The 22,655-nt window shown below is 44.7% G+C and overlaps 2 protein-coding genes across 4 annotated transcripts in view; both read right to left on the reverse strand.

The window, feature by feature from the left end:
* The window catches only part of rnf19b (ring finger protein 19B), a 28,900-nt gene extending 14,067 nt beyond the window's left edge, over positions 1–14,833 (reverse strand). The window contains exons 1-3 of one of the 2 annotated variants that reach the window (XM_068576058.1): positions 14,526–14,833; positions 2,658–2,716; positions 1,417–2,310 (exon numbers count right to left, since the gene is read on the reverse strand). In XM_068576058.1, the coding sequence (XP_068432159.1) occupies positions 1,417–2,099 (683 nt within the window). In that variant the 5' untranslated portion in view covers positions 2,100–2,310; positions 2,658–2,716; positions 14,526–14,833. Of the gene's footprint in view, positions 1–1,416; positions 2,717–3,002; positions 3,113–14,525 lie in introns of those variants that run through there. The other variant, XM_068576057.1, reaches the window with a different exon arrangement.
* Positions 14,834–15,862: 1,029 nt separating this feature from the next.
* Positions 15,863–21,967, reverse strand: ak2 (adenylate kinase 2). 2 transcript variants are annotated; one of them, XM_068576290.1, is made up of 7 exons: positions 21,787–21,967; positions 19,963–20,088; positions 19,415–19,525; positions 19,122–19,216; positions 18,508–18,580; positions 17,993–18,212; positions 15,863–16,078 (listed from the first exon to the last, which is right to left on the reverse strand). In XM_068576290.1, the coding sequence occupies exons 1-7, from the start codon at positions 21,883–21,885 to the stop codon at positions 16,071–16,073; spliced, it is 732 nt and encodes a 243-aa protein (XP_068432391.1). In that variant the 5' UTR covers positions 21,886–21,967; the 3' UTR covers positions 15,863–16,070. The 2 variants fall into 2 exon arrangements, with proteins under 2 accessions (XP_068432391.1, XP_068432390.1); XM_068576289.1 differs by lacking the exon at positions 15,863–16,078 and having other exon boundaries at positions 16,268–18,212.
* Positions 21,968–22,655: the final 688 nt, after the last annotated feature.

The raw sequence follows: 22,655 nt of genomic DNA on the forward strand, positions 1-22,655 counted from the left end.
CCTAACGAGATCTGCTTAACCTCCAGCCCCGTCTGACTCTGCCCTCCTCCGGCCACAAGGCCCTCTAACCCAGTTACGGTTTCCTCCCTCTCTCTCTCTCTCTCTAACAGGCCACGCTGGCTTCTTATCTGAACTCTGAAGCAATACAGTTTATCTGAAATCGTGACAGTTCTCGTGAAAAGGAGGCCGAAATAAGCGGACGGCAAGTGAGCTGATGCATCGCAGGGAGAGGACGAGGGAGAAAGAGGAAGAGGGAGCGAGGGGGGGAAAGGTTTGACGATGCGACCGGCCCAATAATGATGATATGCAACAGCCGTCCTCTCGTTAGCGATGCTGCCAAACCAGCACTAATGTGAGCGAACAGCCGACGACTTCTTTTTTCAAAAACCAGATAAATATTTGTCCTGACTTTAAGAAACTAAGTGACACCTTCTTAGATAAAAAAAATGCATCCTGCAACTAATTAATCAAACAGATAATGACATTTCTTCCCACTCTTTGTATGAATCACATGAGTTGAATTTCTGTTCCGACAATGATTTGTTTTTGTTCATTACACAAGGTAATTTCCCTTCAGTGTTCTCAAGCTGAACGTCTGATCAGATGACTTGATGTCACAGAAACAGGAAGATGGAAACGAATGACACTTAAAATGTCCTTTTCTTCCTCCGAGGTCAGGTCAAACTGTCCTCATTGTGTCATTACAGAGCCCAGCTGTCCACTGTGCTCGCGCTGAAACAACACGATGATTGATCTATTGGTCGTCCGACAGGTGATTGTTTTGCCAATCATCTTGGTATTCTGTGAACATTTTAAAACATCAACCGCTCGCAACTTGCTGTCTCTAAAATGTAAAGATTTTCTGCTTCCCTGTTTTTATGGGGCGTTAACTCAAACATCGTTTGGATTGTCAAAACATTCATGATGGGGCTTCGAGAGCTTGAGATCGGCCTTGTCAGACTACCGAATGATTCATCGCACAAATGTTAGTTGCAGCCCGACAATGCCCGAAAACTAGAGAGGATCTAGCGATAGGATGACATCAAATCCAGCCAGTTCCATTCCCTAACCCACTACTTCTGGCGCCCTCGCTCGGACCGGCCGTCCATCTTTGAACTCCTTCATGTTTGTTAAGTTTGCGCTGCTGACACGTTGACAAAACCTGTCCACAGACAGATGTATAAACATCTGGCAATTTACTCAGAACCTCCTCTGAGGTAGATCTGCTACAGCAGGTGTCTCCAGGATCACGTTTCACCATGATGAAACACACACACACAGACTCACAAGTTGAAACAGCTGTTGGGGGTGGTAAGAAGTCAGAGACATAAACGCGTTGCCCGGCAGCCGTTTGTTGCTGGACAGCAGATTAAATACACTTGTCAAATATCATAGAAACAGCAAAGAGCATCTTACCCGCAATCGGGCGCCGGGCACCATCGGCAGTCTGGGTCGGAGGCGAGGCACCTCCGCAGCAGGAACTCCTCGTACTTCTCCAGCAGCGCCGCGTCGTCCAAGATGTCCGCCACCTGCCGCGGGGACAGTCTCTCGGCGCATTCGGGGCAGCTGAGCTGGACTCGGCTCTCCGTGATCTCAATGCGGAGGTACTGCCGCAGGCAGCAGAGGCAGGAGCGGTGGCTGCACCCCAGCAGCTCGGGGAGCTGCTCAGCGGGCTGGCGCACCAGGCACAGGGGGCACTCCAGGAGCTCGGCCTCTCCAGAGGACGGCGCTCCGCATAGGGACGACTGGCTGCAGGAGAGCAGCTTTGACGGGGAGCCGGAGGCGGCGTCCTGGGGGGTCGCAGTGGCTGCGGTCGTGGTGGTGGTGGTGGTGGTATTCGTTGGCAGCGTGGGCACAGCGGGCGGTGAGATCAAGGCAGCGGGGAGGAGCTGTTGTTGCACGTGGTGAAGTTGGTGGTGATGGGATAAAGGAGTGGCGGCTCCTCCTTTGGGGCCCCTGGCTCCCCGAGAGCCCCGCTTGCTGTTGAAGAGGCTGTGAAAGGAGATGCGGCCGTGGCGTTTGCCCGCCGCGCGGCACTTAGGGTTGGGGACGCCGCTCACCGACGAGTGAGGCGACTCAGAGTCCTTTTCTGATCCCATCTTCCCAGAAGAGACACACACAGGGCCGGTTATTGTCTCCCTGAGACACGGTAATGTATCGCAGGGGGACGCTCCGGCACAAAACACACACTCACACAAACACACACACACACACAAGGGAGGACTTGTCCCCTGGTGAAAGCCAAACTGGAACACAAACACTAGCCTCACTCCCGTTAGAGAAACAAGAGTCAGTCGCCTCCTTCTCTTCCTGTTATGAGAAACCAAACGATAATCAGGAAAAGAAAAGAGTGAGATAACAACGTTCAAAAGAGAAAATGAAAGAGATCGTTCAACTGGAGAAGGGAAAAAAAATTTAAAAATCCAGGAGTTTCACTCAAACTCTGCGGTCAAAATTGTTGACAAAGACGAGAGAGTCTTTCATCTCCCGGACAGACGTTGAGGTGAGACGCTACCGTGATTCTCAAAAAGATTAATGTCCGTTCCAGTGAACGAGGGAAGAACAAAACAAAAAAAAAAAGGAAAAACAGAAACATCCACAGGGCAGAGTTCAGTCTGAAGGCTGTGATTATTCCTCAGTGCGGATTGAACCCTCACCAGCTGTGTTCAGAGACGTTCGTATTCCTCTCTCTGCTCTTGTTGAACGCCGGTCTTTTCTGTGAGGAAGAAGAGAGCAGGAAGTTAGCACAAAGAGCATGCTCAGTATGACACACCTCTCTCTCTCTCTCTCTCCCCCTCTCCCTCTCTCTCTCTCTCTCTCTCGACCCTGAACTGATAATGCATCTGTATACAGATTACATTTATAAATACAGACATGACTGCTTCCCCTGTATGGGTTTAAAAAAACGGGGAAAAAAACACAATCAAAAAAGGTAAACTTTAAGTCTTGTTGTTAGTAAACAGCGACTTAAATGCGTGACATCATCGACCAGTCCGACCAACCTGGCGTGTTCATGTGAAACCAGTCTCTCTCTCTGTGTGTGTGTGTGTGTGTGTCTCTGTCACACTGAGCGCCGCAAAGCTCTTCCTCCACTTCACACTGCGCCGCTAGTGCCGTTGCCATGGTGACGCTCACTACGAGCAAGGCAAACAGCGACCCGCTCTGTGACACACACACACGCAAACACACACACACGTAAGTACATCTTGTATTCTATGTGTATAAAGATCGACATACTTCCAAATCCTAAAAACAGACCCAAAAAACACACTTACACACAGTAAACACTGCAAATGAACATACACACATATTCCATATAGGCTTGTGTACACACACCCGCCATTACAAGTGAAAAGTGATAATTATGTACACACACACACACACACATGTGTAATTACATCCTGTGTCCTCGCTACAATTACAGGCTCTGCGAGCTTATGTTAAGGAGTGTGTGAGACGCTGAAACAGCTCTTGTGTGTTATTACGACGCATGCGATGTCTTGATTTGTTTTGTGTTGTTTTGTGAGAGTCTTGTGAGTGCTGTGTTTTTCATTTGCATTAGTCATTTTTTTCTCTTTCTTGATGTGTTGAAAAAAAATGAGAGGAAACGTGCACCACCGAGTCGGAACGACACACACACAAACACACACACACACAGATACGTACGTCAGACTATTGAGGAGGTTGTGACCCGCTTGTGATCAGGTGATTGACAGATTAGCTGACCAATCACTGGGGAGCCGGCAGACAGAGCGACGTCTTCAGGTCATAACAAAGGCCTTTAGGACCGGCTGTGACGGCGCCACTGGTGTCACCGGGGCTAACGGTGGTCATGGAAACACCTGCTGTAGCAGAAGTACCACAGAGGACTTTCAGAGGACTTTATATTCCTGTCTGTCTGTCTGCCTGCCTGTCTGTCTGCCCGTCTGTCTGTCTGTCTGTCTCTGGTCAGATTGTGTCAAAGCGATAGCGTTACTGTGCCAGATGGTTAGTTGAGATCAAAAGGGGATCAAATATAGATCAAGGTGTAAAGTATGGAAGGGGACATTGGCCCCTCTCTTGGCTGATCCCATCACAAGATGGTCTCTAGTGCTATTTGTATATTTATCTTCAAGGCTTTTAAGCAAGAATATGGTGAATAAACACTGAATAATACTGTTTTTATAATTGGTAATCCAATAAATAAATAGTGGGTCTGAAATACACATTTTTTTAAAAAGTGAATAGTAATCATATTAAGGACTTTAGGGCAAAAATTACCATATGTTGTTGTTATTTTCGATTTAGACAACGTAATTGTGTATCATCATGTATACGATTTCCTCACAGATTGATCCCCTTGGAAGACGATAAGACAGAGGAGACGACGAGACAAACAGAAAGATAACAGATGTGACAACAACGCCACGGCGTCAACACACTGCCGGAAGAGAGAGAGAAGTACTTCTGACCTGAAGTCACCGATCAATACAGGAGGAGGATTTCCATTGTTACGAGGAAACCGTGAGACCTTCCCGTGTGTCTGTACACACGGCTATGTGCTCTACAGACACGTCCATGGAAACGGTTGCTACGGCAGCATCATTCGCCATCTTCACGGGCCTCCACTGAGTCGCGTGCGATCGTATGAAGAAGCCTGCGGTTCCTAAATTCACCCTCCGACCACCGAGTTTGTAAAAGTCCTCTACTCTGCACACACATGCACACACACACAAACACAGACTTACAGACATACAGACCCACACACACACACACGCACACACACCTCTGTCGGCTACAACTTCAGACTGCAAGTCACTGGAAAGATTGTTTCCAGAGAAACAGTGAAATAAGTGTATGTGTGTGTGTGTAGGTGTGTGTGTGTGTGTGTGTGTGTGTGTGTGTGTGTGTGTGTGTGTGTGTGTGTGTGTGTGAAGCCGTCCTCCTCCCACACAGGACTCCCATTTGGCTCGGTCCTCCTGCTACTGGAATCAAACCGGCAAAACTTTAACTACGTGTGAATCCGGTGATGTCGTTTGGTGAGAACGAGCCGCTGCCCAAACACGCCGATGACGTCTCCGGGAGTCGTCTCCCGTGACAACACACACGCACGCTGCGGTTTGTTTTGAGGAGGCGAGATTGTCTAGCGCTAATACATATTTCTCTCTTCTCCGAGGACGCCACATCAAACGAGACGCATTTCTGATCCAGCCTCCATAATTCTAAATCGAGAAAAGAGGTGTAAGGAAAGTGCGGACAAAACAAACCATGCAAAACTATTTATTAAAATTTAAATACAACCCCAAATCCCAGAGTTGTGAGTGACAGACGTGGCAGATTCAGTCAACCTCAACTATTTTCTGATAAATTATGCGAGGTCCCCAGAGACCACACGTCAAGGCCCAATAAGAAACTAGTGCAGAGACCCTGAAGCTGCAACCTCGTAGCTCTGGACAGCTTCTGATTTCTATCAACATTTAGTCAACTTCCGTCTATGAGAGGTTATTATTTTGGTAAATGATATTAGAGAGAGAGAGAGAGAGAGAGAGAGAGAGAGAGAGAGAGAGAGAGAGAGAGAGAGAGAGAGAGAGAGAGAGAGAGAGAGAGAGAGATATCATGGCATCCTTTGGCAGACCTGGTCTGAACAGCCTGAGATCTTCACAATCTGGACCTGATTTGTTATCAACATGCTCAACACACACACTTGGTTCCACACTTGTCCTCCTACAACACTGCTGCTCAATTCAGCGCACACGCACATGAACACACACACACACATATATGCAAGCACACACACACCTCCATGCTTGTTTTAATATTTTTTTCTCCACAAAGCTGAAGATGCACATTCAATCAGTCTGGACAAAAAACAAAGTGGAAGTAAACCGATGTTACGCGTGTGTGACTGTGTGTGACTGTGTGTGTGTGTGTGTGTGTGTGTGTGTGTGTGTGTGTGTGTGTGTGTGTGTGTGTTAGTTTGTATGTAACATTGTGCAACGTGATTGCAAGGAAAGATGTCGATTGCTAGGTTAAACTGTTAACTGAAGCTTTCGGTTTAAAGCGGGTTCTCAGGACAGAGAAGATGCTGGTTTTTATTCCTGCCATCTGTGCAATTAACTGAAATTAAGGTTGGAATAATAGCAGCACTCTGTGTTCTTAAGACAAATACACCCGGTTTTATAAGGTGCGATATCTCCTGTGGCGAAATGTGTATTCACTCAAATATTGTATTTTTTTACTCCACTCAGTATTTTAGAGCTGCAGTAACTACTTTGTGTATTGTTCGTATAACTCTTGTCATTTATCTGATGTATACTATGTTCTTTGATTGTGTAATTTGTTCAGATTTCAAGTAAAGCACGAGTGAAACTGAGTTCACTTCCTGTTGAAGCAAGAGATAAATGTGGCCACAACCGCCCTACTTGGAAGTAGTGGGCTCTTCAGTTGCTAAATGGGGCACTGAATGCAGCGTTAACGATGGCCATCAAAATGAAAGTGATGGTGGTCCCTGTGGGGTTCTTGTTTTGCTTGCCAATAGGCCAAAGATATCCCAAACACCTGCTCTCAGATCTGCACGACTGTACCAGCATGGAAAGTCATTTTGGAAATCCTTGATCTTTGACCCACCCTCAGACCAAAATGTCAAATTTGCCCAAAACACCTCCAGTCTCTAAATAAGCACCACACATGTTGACTGTAATGACTCAATGTAAGAGTCATTACAGACATTACAACAACTCTTGCAACTTTAGGAAAAACTTCACACGTCAGTTTCACCTCTGGTGAGAATCTAATAAAAGTACAATCATTAATAGGTTTTCCTGAATTAGAGAGAGAGAAAGAGATAGAGAGATAGAGAGGGATAGAGATAGAGAGAGACAAACAGGCCCGTGTGCTCTGCAGGTAATCTGCTCTCAGCAGCTTTCAGACAGACTGGTCTGTTTTTGAAGCTGAATTTACGCCTCAGCACTTCTAGAGTCTCTCCCTGCAGCAGGGCAAGGCCAACCTACATGCGCAACTGGCATCACGCGCACACACAGCGGTGTGTACGCACGCTCAGATTATTAGGTACATGAGCTAAAACTGATGTAGTCTAACACATCAATGAGGCCATTTAGTTTCTTATTAAATAAATATGATACATAAATATGTAATAAGTTTCCTTAAGAATGAAGTGATTCAACTTGCGTGGGTTTCTCTGGCAGGTTATTATTCCACATTAGACAAGTCATAGTGTAGAATGAACACACACACACACGGACACACACACAATAATAAGATGCGTGCTACAGGTGAGCTGTAGTCAGAACTGATTGCTGTTATGCAACAAGATGATTTACTGCCAGTCATGACACGTCTGCACAGGGCACACGGGCACACACGCACACGCACACGCACACACACACACACACACACACACACACACTAGGTCACTGGGAGTTGCGTCCACAGAAACAGGGAAATAGGTGTGAATATATTCAGTATAACTGTGAATGGAGTCTTTACAGCTCAGATCAGGACTATTGTGTATGTGTAAACATGTGTATGCGTGTGAGTGTGTGCACTTTACACACACACACACACACACACACACACACACACACACACACACACACACACACACACACACACACACACACACACAGGTGTTCACTCAAGTCCCCGATGAAAAGCTCTTTCACGCAGAACCGCGGACATGTTTCTGGTGGTTGATGGCGCATTTACAGTTTACCTCCTGAGACGTTCCTGTGGGTGTGGCTGTTATCTTCTGAGTTGTTGTTTTTCCCACTTACAGTGATGGTATTTCTAAATATAAGTACTTCCTTCTTGAATGTCAAAGTATGTTAAATGTCAGAACGTGAATATAGTATTATTATTGTAATAATATGGCCAGGACAGCTACAAAATGGGGCCTGTGGTGAGTTTAACGTGTTATTTATTATACCAATTATTCATATAAAATCAATAGATTATTACTGATATATTAACATTATAACATAGGTGATGCTAAATACATACTAAACTACATATTGACAATAACTGTTTGCTGCTATATCAATGCTCTGAATGTCCTATAAATAAAACATTTTTATCTTAACCTTTAATATAACAAAGCTTTTTTTTTTTAAAGTAAAATGTGAATCCCAACAGTAACTTGTAACTCTAGCTGTTAAAAATATTTATACACAGAACTTATGTATTTTGAGAAAGAAAGTGAAGTACATAGAAGTAGTGTAAATTACTCAAGTAATGTACAAGTTGTACATAAGTGCAGTACTCGATAGCGTACTTTCGGCGCTTTCAGTGACGCACTGCAGCCTCTTTACGGTCACATAATCACGCCATTATGTTTCTTTCCATTCTGCCCAAATCATTATTTATTAAGTGTCCCGAGACTCGTCTGTTCCTGAGAACTTCACCGCTGTTTATTGCCTTTGTTGATTCTGGGGAAGATTGGCCGGCTTCTCTGGATCTGAACTTTCCCTTTTCACTGCTGTGTTCCCCAGCCTGCATGTGTCGCAACACATTTTAAGCATATCAACACAAAAGCATGCGCGACATAAACACTTTTGATTTAAAACGCCACTCATTGCAGTCACACAAAACCCCCTCAAAAAATTAGAAAACTATTCATCTGGGAACATTTCTCTGTCCAATGTTACGTCGAATGGATGATCCTGTTGTTGCACTCAGTGTTCCAACACGTTTAATCACTTTGGATAAGAGCCTCGGCTAAAAGCCTGCAGTCTGAAGTGACTGATGACTTTGTTTTAACGTGAGCAGACAGATCCACAGAGAGCCGGCTCGGCTCAGCCCGTTTGTAGTGAGGCCGCATAAAACCATCCTAATCTGGGAGCCGGGGGCTGCGAGGAACAGGTGGTCCCCTGCTCAACACAGGAGCTAATAATGTATTAGGGGGGTGTGTGGGGGACAGGGGTAGGAAAGGGGTTTACAGGACAGGACAGGGGTAGGAGAGGGGTTTATAGGACAGGACAGGGGTAGGAGAGGGGCTTACAGGGATAGGGGTGAGAGGATCCGCAGTAAAAACTGCTTGTTTTATCGGCTGGAAAAACTATTCTGATTTCTCATTTTTCTCTTCTACTATTCAATATTTTGAATTTTGAGCCTAACGTTCATACAAGTAACTTTTTCACTGGTCTCATTTTATTCCTGATGCCTCTAAATGACCGGCATGAGCCAACAAGACAGGCGATGGGATCAACTATTTCTATATAGTTATTTTTAATGCATGTCATCGGTTACGATATCCTGCAAAATCAGACCTATTGGTTTACGGCAAGCTGATTTATTAGAAACCTCTTCAGCTCAGACTCCGGCGATGACTGCCCTTTCAGACCCACAAACCAGGACTGCAGCGGGGCCGCCTGACCCCCCCCCCCCCTCCCCTACTGCAGTAAAATAGAGGTTTTCTAAAGGGACTCTGGTGCTCAGGAACCGCCAAAATCGACACACAAAAAAAGAAAGTTCAGCACTCTACTTGATGCTAACAACAGCCAAACTATTAGGTAACCATCCACTTATTTTACAGCACTGCAGTAATAGTAGCACAGAAGCAGGTAAAGTTACCATTAAATGGCACCCTGCCAACTTGAATTATTCTGCATGCTGACTGCAAGCGCCACTGTATTACATAGAAAACACTGGAGGTCTGAAATGCTTCAAACAGCAGTTTTCAGGGTGAAAAGAAAAGCCTCACACCTCTGCAGTTACATCACATGCCTGAACGAGAAGAGTTTCACGTAAATGTTGCTGAAAATGATCCTTCAACAGCTGTGAGGCGGATGCTAGCGTGACAAGGAATTTGCATTGACAATACCATGGAAATGATATCTATATTTATCGATATAGGTTGAAAATGTTTCGAGGCTGTCAAGACAACAGAGGCCCCCGCATCCTCATGGCCAGCGTAGCTAATGAAAGCCAGGGAGCAGAGTGCTTCACGGGGATTTTGTTGTTTCAGCTGCACTTAACAAAACAACAAAGTAGCCGCTGTTCTGTTGTTAGGCATCGGGGCCGGAGCTGCTTACGGCTTTACTGGACCGCATAGTTCACCGGCACCGACTGCGCATCCTTTGTATTATTAGAGGCTTCATGTTCCTTCTCCTAAAAGCAGAGAGGTCAAGCAAAACAACGTCACTTTAGAGGAACTCTGTGGGAACGTTTGGTCTTCGAAGAAAATACACAGGAACTAACGAACAACACACACACACACGCTACTTCCAGTGAGCAGAAGGACAGGCTGAGTCATACACATTATATATCACGGCTGATTAACCGGGTTATAATGACACACTGGAGCAGACAGAACCAAGTGTTGCTGCTCGGTGTGTCGGTGACCTCGCTGCCGCATCCTCCCACACAAATTAGGAATGAACTTTTGATTAATCACTCGCTAAGGCCACTCCTCCTCTCCTTCAACGCCCCACAGTTAAAGGCTCCACACAAAGATAGTGCCTCTGGGCCGGGAACCCTAAAACACGGCTCCATCCACCGAGGACTCCAGATCAAGCCTTCAATTACCCTTTAACGCAATGTAAGTAATGATAATCACGAGCATGCTGAAAAATGATAACATACAACTAAATGCCAAAGAACTTCTGCAGAAAAAGAAAGTGAAAACAAAACCATTACACTACAGCCCAACAGACGTTTAGCTTAGCTTAGCACAGAGTCCATAAACAGCCAGCTGGCTCTGTCCAAAAGTAACCTTATCTACCTAAAAGCCCCTCTTCAACAGTTACACGCTCATCTTTGTTTTATCCATACAAACAGTCCGGCCTTTATGCTAAGCTAAGATAACTGACTGCTGATATATCGGTGATCAGAAAATATTGAATGGTGATATTAACGAGAGATTTACACACTGTTTAGTTGTTTTTAATTTATATCTACAAAAAGATTACAGCCACATGTTCTGAGTGTATTACAGTTCCACGTGGCCTTTACAATCCTTATAAATAAAGTCAGTGCAGACTCACAAACACGAAAAGAATGAAGTGGTTTACACTTAATGCTTTTCTGTTCAACAGAAGAATCAACACAGCCTGAGGAGAGCTGAAGTTACTGTCACACAGAACATGAAGTACTTATTGTTTATAGTCAATATTTCACACATCGGCACAAGAAACACTCTATGAACAGCAGGGCCGCCCACATACATAATGCTGTGGATGCGGTGTTACTTTGTAGGCAAAGAGGTTGATTTCAGAGTGTGCATGAGGGGGCGGGTTGGTGATGAGAGCAATATTATAGATAATGGAGGCAGTTCCGTGGAAGAAACACCGCGTCAACTAAACTCTTCCCAGGAATCCAGCCCAACATCGTGTGTGTGTGTGTTTGCATAATCTTCTTCTCTAGAATCCATCCAAACATCTGCCAACATGCGGCTCACCATAAAACTTTGGCTTCCCTTTGATGCCGTAAAAGCAAACGCCAAGTGAATTTGAATCAGGAAATATGTGCGTGGGAAATCATGTTATTATCTATTGAGGATGTTTGCACACGGTTTTTCAGAGGAACAATATCCATACCCCCACTTTTATGACACAGCATCTGCTGTCACAGACACCATGGGTTTCTAATCTCTCTCTCTGGTACACTGACGTCAACATGACACCTGAGTTTTATACAGATACGAGCTGATGGTCTAACCAGTCAGGAGACCTGTCAATCTCAACCCCACAGAGACTGCACTATTGGTAGTTATTAATTAAATATGCAGATATAAAGCTGCAATAATCAATATAATATATACAAGCCAAGCTATACAAGAATGCCGCAAAACTGATGACAGAAGATTTTAACAAGACCTGAGAAGGCCTTTGATGCTCACTACTACTACCTCTATCCTACACTTAACTGTAAGGCTGCAAGCAGTGAAGGAAAAAGTGCAATATCCTCACCATGTACTTGAGTAAATGTACTTACTTTCCACCACTAAATATTCATCTTAAATTCACCATTGTGTCTCAAACTATTAATTGTTTGGATGGTGTCAATCCCAAATCCCAAATATATTTGATTTATAATTCACAAAAATAATTGAAAACATTACAAATTCAAAAAGTTTAAACCAGTTTTGTGTTATATACAATCAATCTGGCAAACAAAAATTTATATAAAGGATTATAGAAATAAATGATTGATCCACTGACTCTAATTAACCACACAGACACACAGACACACACAGACACACAGACACACACACACACACACACACACAGTGCAGGGCAGAGCAGTGCTCTGGAAAATGCAGGTGGAGGACTTCAAGCTGCATGGGAGCTTCTATAATTAGAGTAGCGTTCAGGAGACACACTGCCGAGTTATTGAATGTTTAATGTCGGTCCTGCAGGAGTTGCAGTCGCAAAAAAAGCAAACATTGGAGCCCCTCTTAACACACACCCACACACACACACATCTACACTACATTACAGAGACGGAAGTGAGCTGCAGTAGCAGAGCTAAACGGCAAGAGTGGATTCGGGCTTCAGAGAGGAAACGGCAGCACAATACACGGACACATGCACACAGTGTGTCTTCACAAGTGTGGCTGTAATTCACCAGCTATTGTCTGTCACCTGAAACCCACAATAAGACGGGAACCAAAACCTCCTTTGGATGAGGCAACAGTCAAACACACATGACGAGAGAGGGAGGAACTGCTGTCGACATCGGCCGAGGAGATTTGACCACACATCCGTTTACACAAAAGATATGCTGTTTTTCACCCCTTTCCTATCTGGTTGGAGGGTCAACTTCTAACTAAACAACGTATCGTGCTTTTGTCTGGCTGCAATCGTATGAGGGATTTTAGATTGCAAAGGCAGGCGCTTACATTTAAACTACCATGTCACGTGGAGCTGAACCTGTCTAGAAGCATTACCGTTTCGCTTTCTGTTTGAGTTTATAAAGATATGTTTCAGAGGAAACAAGCTGTAGATAAAGATATCCCAAGATTCAAGGTTAGTTTAGAGCACAGCTCTCAAACCAGACCTGCACTCGGAAACAACCCTTTAGGATTACTTACATGTTATATAATCAATAATGTATTTCTCAGAGTGATGCCAACACTCAGAACATTGAGACCTTTTCCACAGCAGACGTTTGACCGGTCATAGTGGGATAAGTGCAGGTGAAATTGCTCACATTATCGATGGCGCAGTTCCAGAAAGTGTCCCAGTACGTTGCAGTGAGACAGCATGCTCAACAGCAGGGCTTCCTGACTGCAAGTGAATGCATCATTAATGCCATAAATTCCACACACGTCCAATTGTGTGCTGTGAAAAAGGTTTATTTAATCAGAACAATGCATTCCTTTATTGTTTTCATTGTTAGTATGATGATGATTGCATTTGGTTTGTAAACGAATACTGACCGATATATGTGCTGAGCAGTTTACTTAATGATGGATGAAGGATGTAATGATGACAAAGTTTTTAAATGACAACTGAAAATTTGGCTTCGTCTGTGGTGAAGTGTCTCCCTTATCAGCCGACTGTTTGTAGATATGATGTAAAGATATTATTTGTTCCATTTCAAAAGGGAGCAGCAGCTGGGTGGCGTTTACTTTCAGGAAAACTTCAGGAAAGCTGTTCAGTCATAAGAGAACATTTGCCCTTCCTTTTAAATAAAAAAAAGGGGCCACAGCTCTCTGCCTCCGACTGCACAGCTCATCTAATGAATCTGAGTAAATCCATCAAACAACATGAAGACAGCACAGAAAAGCTCATTGGCTCATCTCAAATGAACTGACAACAACTCCCTTAGTATTTTTTTTACAAGCCTAATATTTACGCAAAACCTACATTTAGCTAGATGTCTCATCATTCAGGCAACCAAAAACCATTACGATGATGGAAAAATATTGCAAGATCCTAAAAATCTGACCCCAATCACATACCAACCTCCAAAATATGACCATAACATTCCTGTGAGGAGCGTTTGCTCGTGTCACAGCATCAGAGTAGCTCCTTCACAGCCCCATGGTGTGTGTTCTCTCTCCACAGGGGGCCCAGCGGGTCCTCAGCCCAAACAAGGGACCAGGGAGTGGCAGGGCAGAAGGTGTGTATGTGGGGTGGGGGTTATGCTTTTTAAAAAAGGGGGAAGACTCACTCAGAGACATGCTGGATGATTTGGACAAAGACTGGATAGGCTGCTGAAGCTGAAGACATTTTGTTTTTTTTTTAGAGTTTAGGGATAATTCCTGGTCAGGCAGCGTCTCTGAGACTGGACACTGGGTTGTTCGCTCCCCGACGTGTAACACGGAGAGACTGGTCCAGCCCTGTGGTGACAGTTCGGGTGGTTCTGGCCCCGAGTCGACCCCCCCTTGACTGACATGACGGACACACACAGATACCGTGACCGACATGTCCGTTGATACATGACGGCGTAAACCCTACGCTCCCTTTGAAGTGGTCGTCTCTCTTCTTCTTTTTTTTTGCTCGACAGAAAGCGGGAGAGCTCATTAAAAAAAACCCACGACATGTCAGACTGACCGCTCAAGCAGCACAGGCGCCTTCACTTACCCGCTGAGCCCCGGTGAGATGCGACGTACGGCTTCCCCTCCCGTGCGGCTCTCGGTGAAGCTGGAAGTAGAAAACCAACCGTCGGCTCACGCGCCCCGCCTCTCCTCCCCGCTCCGCGCTCGCGCTGGTGACGTCGGCCTTTTTTTTTTTTCGTTCCCCCGCGAGCGCAGCGCAAGAAACTCAAAGTTAAATCTCCGCAGCTCCTCGTCCCTCGTTTCTCTCTTTCTATCTCTCCGCCGCTACCCTCTGACGTCGTGGAGGAAAGCCCCGGTCGGTGACGCTACGCCGTCGCGTCCACAACACGGAAACCCCACCCCGTGTCGTCACCGCCCCTCAGGCCCTTCAGCTGGAAGCTTACGAGAAAACAAACAATAATAAACCCAAGACGCGTTTATGGGAAAGAGGAAATAAAAAAGGGAAACTTACTGGGAAGTGTTTTTGTTTTGGTGAAGGAAACAAAGCGCATTGTGTTTTATCGCTGCACTTTTCAAGACTCACAATAGTATCCGGAACACAGGTCAACCCATTAGTCTGATACCACGCTGTTGGTCCGCTACATGTTCAGACACGTCCTCAACTACTGATTTACTAAAGTACTGCATGTCAGTATAGGTTTGAGGTACTTCTACTTTACCTGAGTATTTATTTTTATGCTTTGATCACAACATTTCAGAGGGAGATCGTGCAATTTGAACTCATTCGAAAGCTTTAGTTACATTAGACATTAAGGTTTAACATAGAAAAATGTAAATTATACAATTTCAGAGACTAATCAAAGTAATTATTGAAAGCTGAAACAGCTAAAACTCATTAAACGAAGAAAAGTTTTAAAAAAATATGGCAAACATTTTCGTAAAATGGACTGAAGAGCTCTAGATGTGTACAGCATTTGCAACTAAAATATCACACTTAACCTTATTTAATTGAGGAACAACATGGTCTGACTTTAACAGTCGAATTGAGGAACAACATGGTCTGACAGTGTTAACAGTGTTAGATGTTTGACTTTATCTCATCTGCCATGATTTAGTTGTTTTTTTCTCCATTATATGACTTTGTGTGGGGGGGAACAATACAACCTAAATTAACCCCAAAATATTCGTCATCTCACTTGTTATTACATGTCGCATCGTGTTTATTGTTTTAATGCCTTTAATCAAGATCTTCTATACAGATCCACCCGTTGGGGCCCAAAACAAACATGTCTGTCTTTACCGGGCCAACATTAGTCATCCTTGTGTCCCGTCAGGGCTGAAACAAAAGCGAATCCAACAGAATCCAACATGAATTAATCCCCAAACAACAAAGCGAAAAAAAAGCAAAAGCTGCACAAAATGTGATGATTGTACTGTAGGAAAGCATGATTTATTCAAAAGGAGAAACTTAAGGAATACGAGTCTCACAGCAACTTCTAATAAGTCTCAGGACTCCCTATATTTTCTGAAGCCTTCCCCCGCCCCTCTACTCCCTTCATCTGTCCACACACCCAAGATCTTTTGCCAAATCCAATCCTTCGCCTCAGGGGGGAACGCGGCATCTCAGCATTCAACCAGCTGGAAGAGAAAAGGAGAGAAGGGGGGGGAAGAGAAGTTGTGGGTGAATTACAGAGGAAATGAAACATGACTAATAACATTATTTTGTTCCTTTGAAATGCTGTAACCTTCAAAAGCAACGGACCAAAAAAAAAAAAAAAAGATGAGTATCGTTGACCTCAGAGTGCAATTACGGTGCCAGCACTCCCATTTCCAAAAGTCATGTTTATTTAAGGCTGAACAAAACAAACAGGGTTTCCTGTCAGATGCCTAAATCTATACATTCACAGCTTTCAATGAACAATAAATACAAAAACAAACAAATCAGTGAGCACAGGATGGAATATTAAAAAAGGGAAATTTAGCATGAAATTGTCTCGTTGAGCTGAATAAGAGAGTGGAATCTGCCTCCTGGGCCTCCCTGAACATCTGCTATTGTTTTTCATCAACAAGCCCAGAGAGACTACAACACATTAGTATTCAAGGGAAAAGATGCAGGTGACAGTGTGCATGCAAGATGTTTCCACTGAACACCAACACCAGGTGACTACAGAGCAGGGAATTAGTGGGTCAAGGAGGAAGAGAGGAAGAGAGGGTGGATACTCAAAAAGCCCCAAGTCACAGGAGAGTTTAGAGGCAGAGTTTCCAAAAAGTAACAAAGCATAGTAAGCTAGTACTGTAAAGTCAACACCTATGGGACAACGAGAAGGTAAAGGAGACGCCCTTGGGAGAAGCAGGAACAAAAGCCTTAACTCAAAACGTAGCTTCTCAGAAACAGTTTGTTCTCATGAAATTCCAGAGGAGATGGACGGGAAATCACATGCACGACTTAGAGGAAAATAACAACAGCATGTTGCAAACCACCACTTTGTACAACTTCGAGAGAACAAGTCCACAAGAGGGAAGATTCAGCTACTTGTGTGCGGTCCGTTTTCACAGGGGACTGCGTATTGATTTGACATTTAGTCGTTACAATCAAACGCAGAGTTCATTTTCAGCCAGAACAGCTCCTCAAACGTCCCAAAAAAAGAAAAGGTTATTCGTGGAGTCCGAGAGAGGGAGAGCGGTAGGAGGAAGATGAGGTAGCTTATTCTGATGGATGAAGAAAGAAAGGGACGCGTGTCCTGGGCGAGAGGTGGGGGAGTCTTAGCTACCTTAAATAACACCATGCACCGTGTTCTTCTCAAACAGTTAAGAGGGACATTGCCGTTTTATGACACTCGAAAACAAAACAGCTTCTCTCTCAGTGACACAAATTTGAGCTGAAAAAAAAAAAAGAGATTCTCCAACCTGCCAGTCCGGTGCTTCTAATGCATTTCTAAGTTCAAGGGAATTCAAAGAGTAGGAAATGTCGCTGAATGGAAGAGAATGAGAGACTCGGGGAGAGAAAAGGGCAAAGTTATCGATTAAATAAACCTGTCCAGCTAAGGCTAACAATATACGAGCGTCAATATTTCCCTTCTGGTGAACAGCATCTCTGGAAACGTGCACAGCTTTCTGATTCTACCAAATGTCAAAACACTGGATCTCATTTTTACTTTGGATGAAAAAGGCAAAAGCAGCGATGTGGGCGCCAAAGCTTGTTTTGTGTCTACGCGGTTCTCTTCCTGACTTGATTCTGTCCTGAAAAGCAACAAAAACAAACTTTAAAATCCGTTCCGTTTCTACAACAGGGATCACGCTGGTGGAACATTGTCAATTTCTTGAACTGCCGATGCCACACCGAGCCTCCATCTTCCGCGTTTACGCATCGCAAAGTTACATCGTGTTGACACTCGATCGACTCTTGTGTAACCTCCACCCTTGAAGAGGAAAAACAGAAGGCGGGGGGGAAAGGGGGAGGGCGGTAAGAACCCGTTGAAGGGGAAACGGGAAGAATGGAGGAGGGCGGGGGGGGGAGAAGGGTTTTTTAAATGAAGAACACTTGGTCTTTACAGGCGACGGCTCGCTCGGGGATTTCCGTGGCGGCGGAGAAGGCGGCCACGATGGAGGCGAAGACGACGTCGGGGCTCTGGGCGGCGTTGACGGCCGTGTGCAGGCCGCGGGCACTGTAGTACTTGACCAGAGGGACCGTCTGCCGGTGGTAGGCCTCCAGTCGAGAGTTCAGCGTCTTCGCGTTGTCGTCGCTGCGGCGCATGAGCGGCTCGCCGGTCAGCTGTGAGGGGAAGACGAGAGCGGAGAAAACGCAGATGAGGGAAAGCGTAAGAAAACAGACTGATGGTGGAACGACGAGTCTCTTCACATACACATCTACTCCTTTGTGTTTTTCCCCCACAGTTACAGAAAAACATTAAATGAAGAGTAAACTGTTGATACATTCAGATTGCGTCAGAAGCACTTCAGTCTGAAGTTGGCTGATTGTCACTAGTTTCCAGCCCGGCCATGATTTTAGGTAGGTGGCACTTGAGCCAAAAGTGGTTTCTAAGTGGGCTGATAGTGAAACTACTTACGTCATCCTTCATGGCCTCTTTGGGGGGGTTGAACTCCTCGTGATAAGAGCGGCCACTCGGCTGATGAATTAGTCTGAGGAAACGAAGAAAAGGAGGGAGGGAAATCAGGACAAGGACGGAGAAGAACTCAAGAGTGAGAGCAGAGGACGGTGAGACGGCCACAGTGACTCACTCACTTCCTAACTGTCCTTTCCACATCCCACGTACAGCCCTCAGCCTTCTCGGGGCGTGTCAAGGCAGCAGGCGGCCGCTGCCTCCTCGTCCTCACAAAAAGGACCCCCGCAGACAAAAAGATGCCTCTTTGAAAACTTCCACTCAATCTCAACACTGTGCCGCCATAACAAGCATTAAGAAAGAAACACACACACGGTTTCTAAAAGTGTCGACACGCGAAGGCCTGAACACGTCTGTCCCACCCAAACGAGTAATGGCCATGACGCTAGAGAGCATTGCGGACAAACAGCAGGTGGACACGCCATTTTCAACCTGCCGCGTCACAGTCAAAAAGGAGCAGCAGCCTCCTGGGAATCCATTAACTACTGTCGTGCACGGCAAATTAAAAACAGATCGGATCTTCTCTTGGAGAATTCGTCCCCTCGCAGGCCGGCTCCTACCTGCCACAGATCCTACGGACCAGCAGAGAGTCATCGACGGCAAACTCGATCACCGAGTCCAGGTTCTCGTGTCTTTTGTCCAACAAGTCGTCCAGCTGCAACGGACCAAACGCAGAAATCACACATACGACATGGCTGATATCCACTGTTCGTTGTCAAGCTTTCCTTTGAATTTCTATGTTGATCTACGAGGTATTTATGCACTGCTGCACTGGATTTGGATCAAATCATTCTACTCAGCACAGTTTTGTTTCACATGAAAGCCGAACAAGGCGGCATCAAATAAAACTAACCATCTCCGCTTGTTTGACTGTGCGAGGGAATCCGTCCAGCAGGAAGCCCTTCCTGCAGGGCGCCGTGTCCAGGTTCTTCTCTATGAGCTCCACCACCATCTCGTCGCTGACCTGCAAGTGGACAATAGATTATTACACCTAATGACCACAATTAAGACCACTTGAAACTAGAGATTGAGACCATAAACTCATGTTTACTGAGGGAATGAATTAGAGAGAAGTAGAGTAATTTCCTCACTTCTATACAACCAGAGGAGTTCAACAAGTGTGTATTTTTTACGAGTGTTTTGGCTCCGTGTATGGCCGAGCGCCAACTTAAAAGAAATCTGGTCTGCTGTTTCACACTTGTTGCACCGTATGTTTTGTGTTGAAGCCATCTTCAGCTGTAAATCTCACTGAGGATAAACAAAAAACACGGGACGTGAAGTCATGTGGGACTCAACATGAAGGGCTGGAACATCGAAGCAGAGCCTCGCAGAAGGGCTAAAAGGGCAGAGAAAGAAAAATAAACAGAGAGATCGTGAGAAGCAGATGAGCGGGAGCGTTACCAGCTTGCCGGCGTCCATGGTGCTCTTGAGCTTCTTGCCCAGCTCCGAGCCCGAGGCCACCATGGCCCTCAACATGTCTCCGGTGGCCAGGTGGCAAACACAGTACTGCTCTGCCAGCCGAGGGGCCTGAGGGAAAGGAGGAGGATTATTTAATTATTAAAAGCATTCAATTATCACCACCAACCAGAAGCTGTTCCCTCAGAGAGCCAACCACCTGTATTGTTGAGCGTTAGAACCACGGAAGCAGTTTGTGTGTTTTGGCAGAGATGTACAGCGAAGCAGGACAAGCCACCTCTCTGTTGTAGATTAAAATGTTATCTATGAATATGATCTGAGTAAAGCAACTTTAATCTTTTGCGTACAGCTTCTCCTGCAACACGTGTTATATCGACACTAGAAACATGCAATAGACCCAGGGCTGAAACTAAGGACTACTTTTCAATTATTTATAGGATGAATATATAGTCAAATAAAAGTAGTTGACAGGCCTAAATGCAGGATAAAAGGACTTGTCTCGTCCAGCAAAAGGCAAAGACATTCAGTTCACTGTAACACACACACACACACACACACACACACACACACACACACACAAATTCCTCACATTTGAGAAGCTGAACAATAGTTGCTCATTTCTTTTTGAAGCCTGATCAAGTGAATCTTCAGAGTGGGATTGCCACACAGGGCTCGTGTTGAAGAGGCTGAACACACAGAAGTAATGCCAGAGCGAGTCGTCTGTGTGTGAAGATTTCACATAACAGACTGGATGAGGTCGTGGTGACACTTTCTTTTTGCTGGAAACACTTTGGGTTTTCGTCTCCAACAAAGTTTACACCAATCTGAATTACGTAAATCGTGAAACTGGATCTGTTAGAGCAAAAGACAACCATGTTCTCTACAATTATCTTCACTGTCCTACTCAGATTTAACGATAGATCATTCTACATTTATATTAATACATGTTCGGAAAATTACACATTGCATTTACAAGCTTTAAAACACACAGTAAAACACCTATTTGTGATTTACCTGAAGCACTGGTTTGACCGGAACAGAACCCGGTGACCAAATACCTGAGCTTTCTTTTGTATTTTAACTACTTTTACACCGCTATTAAACTGCCACAAGAAATCTAAATCAGTGATTGTCTGAGCAACAATGACAACCCAAAGTGATTAAATATGTAATGATAAGAAACAAAGAATCCTCACATTTGAGAAGCAGGAACAATTTTCTCTTGAAAAAAATGTTGTGTACAATGAACAGATTTTTTTCTTCATATATTAAATTGACTAGTGACTAAACCACAACATCATACAGATAATATACATCCATGCCACTAACATGTACACTTGTACTTCTGTCGCGACTGCTAGTCATATTCCCACTGCTCGACACACACACACACACACACACACACACACACACACACACACAGTGTTTGTCCTAGTTTATGTGATAGAAACAATAACTAAAGTAACCTTTAGGATGCTCTGTCGTTGACCTTTCACCCTGCTGTGTGTAACGCAACACCAAACTAATGTTGGTACAGAAATAAAAATAAACCACCGCAGGTGTTAAAAGACAACTTTCAAAGTAGCTCATTTGAGACTAATATGTCCAAGTGTCTCTAAGAGAAACGAGGTTGTTAAAAGAGGAAACGTCATTATGAAACTGATATTACAACCATTTCGGCAGTCCCAAGCGGACCCAGGTGACCCAGAGCCTGGTGGTTGGGTTAGCATTAGCTAGTTAGCACTGTACCTCTCCGAACCGGCCATGCGCTAACGGCTAACAGCTAGCTCCGTTAGCTCCCGCTCTCACCTGAGTCCCCTTCCCGGCTCCGGGAGGTCCGAGCAGGATGGCACGAATCCCCTCCTGCACATCGGCTATCGCCTCCTTCAGTTGCACGCTGGGGGCCATGTTTAGACCAGGAGACCAACGGGGCAGAAACTTTAGAGAAGTCTGTCCGTGTCGTCCTGGTGGTGACACTTCAGCCAAGTTCAGACAGAGAAGGAAACGCCTCCGTCTCTTTTTCTGTTACACCGGTTAAGCCCCGCCCCTACGGGTAAATACGGCGTATTGATTGGCCGCTCGACTGTTCTGTCACAAATTGTACGCGTTGATTGGATGTCATCTGGGCGACGCTTCTTGTGTAATATCCGAAAAAAGGCTTCATGGAATGTGGATTTAATTATTTTATATTACACATTAGTGATTTTCTGGTTGATATTTCTTCTCGTTCTGCCCTGAAATTCTTGAGGGAAACTGAGAAATAGAAAGAAATTGACCAAAAATGTCACAGACGTCAAATTAGAGGAGTTATGTTGAATTCAAGACTGATTTTGGAAATAGTACTAAGTACAATTTCAGTTATATATTTATTGGCAAAATGATTTATCTTTTCTAAAAACGAATTATTATGTTACATCATGCAAACATTTTGCCCCTGCAAAACATTTTAGTTTCAAGTTTTTTATTTGTTTGAGAGGGACACTTTAAATTTAAATATAAATGCACCCAGTTACAGCCGCAAGGCTGATTTCCATTGTCTGTCCCCCTGCCAGAATGTACAGGCCAGTCTCAGAGGAAAAGGTCATGCCAACGTGCAGTAGTACAGTAAAGATGGGAGTTTCAAGAATCTCTTCCTTTTCTCTGTCATTTTGTTTGACCTATTTGCTACTAAAACAAAT

This window comes from Clinocottus analis, unplaced genomic scaffold, assembly GCF_023055335.1.
Source record: "Clinocottus analis isolate CAN_PGR_092001 unplaced genomic scaffold, fCliAna1.0.p SCAF_14, whole genome shotgun sequence".
NCBI classification, from domain to species: domain Eukaryota; kingdom Metazoa; phylum Chordata; class Actinopteri; order Perciformes; family Cottidae; genus Clinocottus; species Clinocottus analis.

Bases quoted from the DNA above. Each gene is read 5' to 3' on its own strand.
- ak2 (XM_068576289.1), bottom strand. From the start codon at position 21,885: ATGGCCCCCAGCGTGCAACTGAAGGAGGCGATAGCCGATGTGCAGGAG. The intron at 18,581-19,121 runs GTAGGAGCCGGC...TCGTTTCCTCAG, and splicing joins GTCCGTAGGATCTGTGGCAG to ACTAATTCATCAGCCGAGTG. The intron at 18,213-18,507 runs GTAAGTAGTTTC...TTCCCCTCACAG, and splicing joins AAGAGGCCATGAAGGATGAC to CTGACCGGCGAGCCGCTCAT.